This window comes from Empidonax traillii, unplaced genomic scaffold (genome assembly GCF_003031625.1).
Source record: "Empidonax traillii isolate 1590-97213 ecotype Southwest subspecies unplaced genomic scaffold, ASM303162v1 scaffold26:size2357266, whole genome shotgun sequence".
Lineage (NCBI taxonomy): Eukaryota > Metazoa > Chordata > Aves > Passeriformes > Tyrannidae > Empidonax > Empidonax traillii.
This window is the reverse complement of record NW_020955219.1, coordinates 1,156,074-1,162,318: the sequence shown is the minus strand read 5'-3', so window position 1 is coordinate 1,162,318 and position 6,245 is coordinate 1,156,074. Positions and strand designations below refer to the sequence as shown.

The 6,245-nt window shown below is 58.1% G+C and overlaps 2 protein-coding genes across 2 annotated transcripts; both read right to left on the bottom strand.

The window, feature by feature from the left end:
- Positions 1-618: 618 nt before the first annotated feature.
- Positions 619-2,210, bottom strand: LOC114070051 (avidin-like). Its single transcript, XM_027907243.1, has 4 exons — positions 2,116-2,210; positions 1,414-1,624; positions 1,176-1,308; positions 619-778 (listed from the first exon to the last, which is right to left on the bottom strand). Exons 1-4 carry the CDS (start codon positions 2,185-2,187, stop codon positions 619-621), a joined length of 576 nt encoding a protein of 191 aa, XP_027763044.1. The 5' UTR covers positions 2,188-2,210.
- A 1,885-nt stretch (positions 2,211-4,095) lies between these two features.
- On the bottom strand, positions 4,096-6,245 carry LOC114070133 (avidin-like). The gene is made up of 4 exons (XM_027907376.1): positions 6,174-6,245; positions 5,107-5,320; positions 4,558-4,678; positions 4,096-4,268 (listed from the first exon to the last, which is right to left on the bottom strand). Exons 1-4 carry the CDS (start codon positions 6,243-6,245, stop codon positions 4,169-4,171), a joined length of 507 nt encoding a protein of 168 aa, XP_027763177.1. The 3' UTR covers positions 4,096-4,168.

The window sequence follows — 6,245 nt, the reverse complement described above, 5'->3', positions numbered from 1 at the left end:
CCGGAATGGGAAGGTAGCTGGCAGCCGTCCAGCGCTGCGCATCCGCCGGCGCTGGGAACGGGAGGCTGTCGGTTCTGCAAAAGCCCTTTGCAACCGCCCCGGGCGTTCGGGTACCCGAGAAACTTCCTCTGCTCTGCTCTGCTCTGCTCTGCTCTGCTCTGCTCTGCTCTGCTCTGCTCACACGGGGAAGGCTCTGCCTGGAGCCTGCCCTGCAGCCCTGGGACACGCCGGCCACGGCAGCACACCGAGGCTGCACCTTATCCTGCTGCCCGGTCACAGCCCGGTTTGTTCCCCATCGCTGGGGACATCTGGGAGCGACCCCGAGGAGCGTGTTACCCACAGCACAGCAGCAGGTTTGCAGGCACAGTACTGGTGCACAGCGGCAGGGAGGAGACATGGGACAGCCCCCATCCCCGGGGACCCTGCTACCCTCAGCCGTGCGGCTCGAAGGGAAAGCGGGGTGGCTGTGGGGCGAGACAAACCCCACAGGTTTGAGGCAAGGCAGAAAACAGAGCCAAGCCCTGCATCCCCACGGAAACCCTTTATTTTGCATCTTTATTTTGAAGTTGCCTGAGAAAGTGTGAACCTGTGGGCTGAGAGCTGCTCAAGTGCAGGGCGTCAGTGCGAGCAGAGCCTGCCTGTGAGAACAACCAACTCCTTGCGGTACTGATCCTCCTGGATTTCCCCACTTGCAGTTATTTTATCCGTGTGAAGGTGCCGGCGCCAACCCTGCAGAAAAGACCAAATCACTGTTCTCACCGAGACGGGGTCACCTCTGCTGAGGAGGGTACAGAGGGGAAACCCAAGGGGAGGGTTGTGTTGACCACAGAGTGCTCGTTGAATGAGGTACTCCAGGCTCCAACAGCCTGTAGCCAAGGCTGCACCAGGTGCTGGCACCTTTTCCTCCTCTCCTGCTGCTGAGAATTGAAGGAGGCCCTTTCGATGGGGGAGATCTGCTGTGGCCAGACCCTATCCTGGGGTCACCCACCCTGAGGCAGATCTGGCATGAGGGGTTGACCATGTTACAGGGGTGCTCCTTAACCCCTGCTCAGCACCAGTGACAAACCCATTTAACACTCCCAGTCCTGTCATGCTTCATGACAGAGTATTTCTGCCTTCTCCAGCCTGGGGTGCAGGAGAGCTTGGCGCAGCAGTGGCTGGGATCCAGCACTCACCGGGTGGCTTTCCAGTCCTCAGCGGGGCTGTCGGTCGCCTCTCGCCAAAGCCACAGGACATGCAGGATCTCCTCCCCGTTGGTGCCTACATAACACTGCCCCAGGAAGACGGTTGTCTGGGCTGCCTCTGAATCTGGAAGGATTTGAAGTTGCATGAGTCAGGCAGTGATACACAAGGCCACTGCTCTGTGTCCTGCTGGCATCCCTGCTGCAGCGCAATGGCCCCCTTCCTGCCTACCTTGGAGCCGCCAGTGCACGGTGAAGGAGAAGGTGGGCTGTGGGACTAGCCCTGCATCTTGCTGGGACCCATGCAGTGGCACGGGGAGGATTTCGGAGTCACCAGTGGCAGGTCCTGGCAGGTAGGAACCAGAGAATCTGCCGTCCTCGCCGAGGGTGGACACGACCATCTGGCAGCCGGTGTCGCTCCGCCACGACCCGGAGAGGAGGCACTGCAAGGACAGCGTGAGGCTTGGGGTGCCTGGGCAGGCAGAGGGCATCCTGCTCCCAGCCCACCACCCTGGATCTTCCCTGGGATGCCTGCAGCAGTGGGTGATGTGCCACAGACCCAGTGTGCCACTGGCATGGCCACCTCAGTGGGAGTGCCACGCCTTAGCACTGACTGCCTTCAGCCCAGGTGCTGCAGATCCCCCTCATGCTAAATCAGCAGGTTCACTGCTTTCCCCACATGCCTGGTGGGAAAACAAGAATTCTCTAGGGCACGGCTCTGTTTGCCTGTTTCTGGATGATTCCCACAGCGAGGGGCATCATTTTGGAGCAATCCCTCTTTCCCAACCTCACTGCAGCTTCCCTCAGTGCTGCATAGTGCTGGTCCCACCAGCAGCCCGGCCCTGGCTCTCTCTTGAGCTCTGCAGCCCCAGCAGCATCTGGGGGGTCTAGCAGTGTGCCAGCGCCCTGTCCCCACCATCACCCATCCCCATACCTTCCTCTCTGCAGAGGTAATAGGTGCTGCCAGGGCCAGGGTGAGGATCAGGGCAAAGGCACTGCTCTCCATGGCCACACGGCTGCTGAGAGCCTGGCACAGCTCCCCCCAGCCCTGCAGCCCGGCCCCCTTTATAGGGCTGTAACCGGAGCCCCATCAGCACCAGGCTGGCAGCCCTAGGGTGAGTGGCTTGATGTCAGGGTGCCCGGGACAGGCAGGGAGGTGAGGAGGTCTGCATGACCTGGTCAGTGCTGGAGGAATGCAGGGATGAGCACGGTTTGCAGAGGGGAGGGTGCACAGGTGTTTTATGAGGCACTTACAGCAGCCTGGAAAACACCCATACCTTCCACGGGAATCTGCCTCCTGTGCATGCAGGATGCAGATTATCACCTGTTCAAACATTCACCCCCTTCCTGCTTTGCTGGTGCCACTTCCTGAGCAGGGTGTCACCCAGCTGGTGCCTGGCAGGGGCCAGCTGCAGCATCTGCAGAGCTGCACAGGACGGAAGACTCACCTTGGCTTCTGCTCTAGCAGCAATAACATTTCCCTGGTCTATTGTGTGTCAGCTGCTGACTGGGATGCTTTTGCTTTTACTTTTACTTTACTGGGAGTAGAGGAAGAAGTAACCACAGTGAGATACTGAGGCATCTCACATCAAGTGTGTTTGCTAAATGCACACAGCATGATAAGCAGCATTGTATTCACACCTCTTCCCTGTCTTTGCTGCTCTAAAGGGCCTTGGACAAAAATCTGCAACTTGCACCATCCCTGTGTTCCTGAGCCATGTCTTTCCTCTCTGTGATGTTTGGAGCAGTCATGGGGCTGTGGGCAACAGAAAATTCAGGTGGGATTCAGCTGCATCAACACATACTGTTTCCAGGAAAGCGGTATTTTGGGCACTGGATAGCAGCAGGGTTGCAGTGTGCACACTGGGCATGGGGGTGGCATCTGTCAGTGCCCACCATGAGCCCTGGCACACCCTGGCACCCTGCTGCTGCTGCTCAGCACATCTCCCTCTCATCCAGAGGGATGGGAAAACACCTCCCTCCTAACACATCCCTCCTCCTTGTTGCCTTTTTCTGTCCCATGCTCATGGGCTTATCAGAGGGGCTGGAGAAATCCCCTCACCCCAGGTGTTCTTTTGCTCTTGCCCTGGATGCCACGCTCTACTCCTCTGGCCACGCTCTACTCCTCTGGCCTGACACCAGCCCCACCCTTTCTACACTGTTTGGCAGGGACAAGTTGCCCTTTTAGGGGTGCCAGGGAAGTGGCAGGCACCCCTCCATGTCACAGCACCGTGCTCTGGCCTTGCTGGGGCTGAGCCAGGCTCAAAGGAATACTGCTGTCAACCCCAGGGCTGGAATATTTTTGTAACGCTTCTGCAAGAGGTTTCATCTTCACCCATGGATCTGCCAAAAACTTTGTGTGGAAAAGAGCTGACTAAGTTTGGCAAGTGTCCACAGAGGCAAATAGAGCAGCCCTGCTGAAATGCAGTGGCAGGGAAGGCTAAAATCCCTGGGTGTAACCCAGGGGGATGGTAAGGAATGAAATGGGATGGGGGCTTTAATTTGTGCACATTTTATGTGGGGTGCCCTACAGCACAAAGGAAGCACTGAACCACTATCTCACCTCCACTGATAATCATGTCTGCATCACCCAACCCTACAGAGCACAGAAGTACTGGAAAGGGTCTGGTGGGGATGGATATGAGACAGTGTATGGAAATCGGCTGGATTCAGGATGCTGCTGCCAGCTCTGCCACCATCAAGCAGGCGAGGAGCGATGACTAAGGGTGGAAGTATGGGTTAAGATAAGGTGGGAAATGAGCCCAGGGAGGTGGATGAATGGGATCAGGGAGAGATGCAGGTGTCCCCGGGGAAGGGCAATGGTAAGCCTTCACCTCAGCAGGGGTATCCATGGGGACAGAAGGGGTAGCAAGGGCAGACTTATAAAAGAGGCAACTACACTGGATGGTTTTTAAGTTTTATTTTCATCTGAGAGGCAGGTTTTGCTTGCCTTGTTGGGGGGGCCAGGCTGCAGCCAGATCATCCCATCATGGGGCTGGTGAAGACACATCCTCACAGAATGGGGACAAGCTCAGCAGGATCTTTCCTTTTGTGGTGCGTTTTCGTGTGAAGACATTTCTGCCCACCCTGTGAGAAGTTGAGAGTTCCCCGTGGGACAACCCAACGACTCTGCCCACTCAGGTCTGCCAGTGCTGACAGGTGACGGGGTGTCCCTAAATGCCCTCCAGCTTTCCTCAAGCAGCTGCCAGGTGTCCCCGGGCAGGGCAAACCCTTTGGCAGGACACAATGGCATCCCTACTGCCAGCCCACACTGGAGCTCCCAGGGGTTCTCCCCTTGCTAAGAGGGCTGCTCATCCTCAAGGGTCCTAGAGAGGGTCCCTCTATGGGACTGCTGCCCCCCACGTCCCCACACTACCTCGTGGCTTTCCAGTCCTCCTTGAGGGACCCGACAGCTTCACGCAGCAGCCACGTAGTGGTCAGTGTTTCCTTTCCACCTGAATCCACAAAGCACTGCCCCGCGAAGGCGGTGGTGGCATCTGGGAGGAAACACTTGTTGGGAGATCTGTGGGGAAACTGGCTGCTCCCCCTTCCCCGCTGTCCTTCCAGAGGCAGCTGTGTTCCCCCTCCAATGCCACACCCCCACCCAAACCACGCTGGGCTGTGGGGGGTCCTGCCGGGCGTCCTGCCCTTCCCCTGTGATTCCCTCAGACAAGGCAAGGTCTGTATCACCTAATGGGATCTGAACCCACTGTGCGCACCCCGAGGCATCCGGCCGGGATGGGGACAAAGATGATGGGTGAGGAGGAGCTGCTCCGTGCGAGCTCAGCACTGCCCCTTAGCCCCACACAGCTTAGCTACACCAAAACATCACCCAGCAGAATTCCTGCAAAAGGGAATTCCTGCTGGCTGCCTACGTGGCTCTGAGTGACACTGCCGTACCATCCCCAGGTGACCCAGCACTTACTGGAGAACTTGTCCCAGCGCACTGTGAAGGCGAAGGTGGGCCAGCCCCCCTCGCCAGGCTGCTGCTGGATGCCCTTCAGGGGGGAGATGTGGGCACAGCCACCAGAGAGGGTAACCCGTGTGAGGTATTTTCCCTGGAAGTCCCCGTTGTCCCTCAATGCTGAAATCTCCATCAGTGAGTCCTGCTCGTTCCTCCACAGCCCGCTGAGCTGGCACTGAAGTGATAGAGCCACACCCTTTCAGTCCCCACACACAGCACGCAGGGGGACCCCATCCCTTCTGCTGCCCCAAAGCTGCAGCCACAAGCCCTGCTGCGGTTGCAGCTGCAGGGCATGGCTCTCCCTGACCCCATTTTGGGGAAATGCTCCCCCAGGGGGCTTCTGAATGCTGTGTGAGTGGTGGAGCAAGGCCAGTATGTCCCAGCCTGCTGGCAAGCACTGTATGCTCACACAGACCCTGTGAGAAGGACTGCCCTGTGTGCTGTACCCCTGGGCACAGACCCCAAGGCAGGGGTGCTCAGGGCACAGTACACCCAGACACAGACCCTATGGGAAGCAATTCCCTGTGCACTGTATCCCTGGGCACAGCCCCTGTGGAAGGGGTGCCCCAAGCGTGCTTCCCAAGGCACATACCCTATGGGAGGGCACGTCCCATGCGTGGCGTCCTAGACACATATTCCATGAGAGGATGCTCCATGCATAATGCCCTGGACACACAGCCCATGGGACAGGGTGCCCCATGCATGGTGCCCCAGGACAAATATCCTATGGGAGACGTTGTCCCGTGTGTGGTGCCCTAGACATTTATCCCATGACAGAGGATGCTCCATGTATGGTGCCCCAGACCCAGATCCCATGGGAAGGGGAGGGAGTGCCCTGTGGGAGTAAAGCTTCCTGTAACAGGTGGGGAGTTGACCCAGAGATACCCTGCTCACTTCCCGGACCAGATGCTTGCAGAGCTCTCCTGCCTGTCCAAGCCTAACCTGGCACTTAAGAGAGAACCTCTGGCTGCCCAGGCTGCATCCCAGAGTCACATCTGCCATGCTCCCATTGTCACCCCTGTTCGTACCTTCCTCTCTGCGGGGGCAACATGCGCTGCCACGACCAGGGTGAGGACCAGGATGAAAGTGCCCCTCTCCAT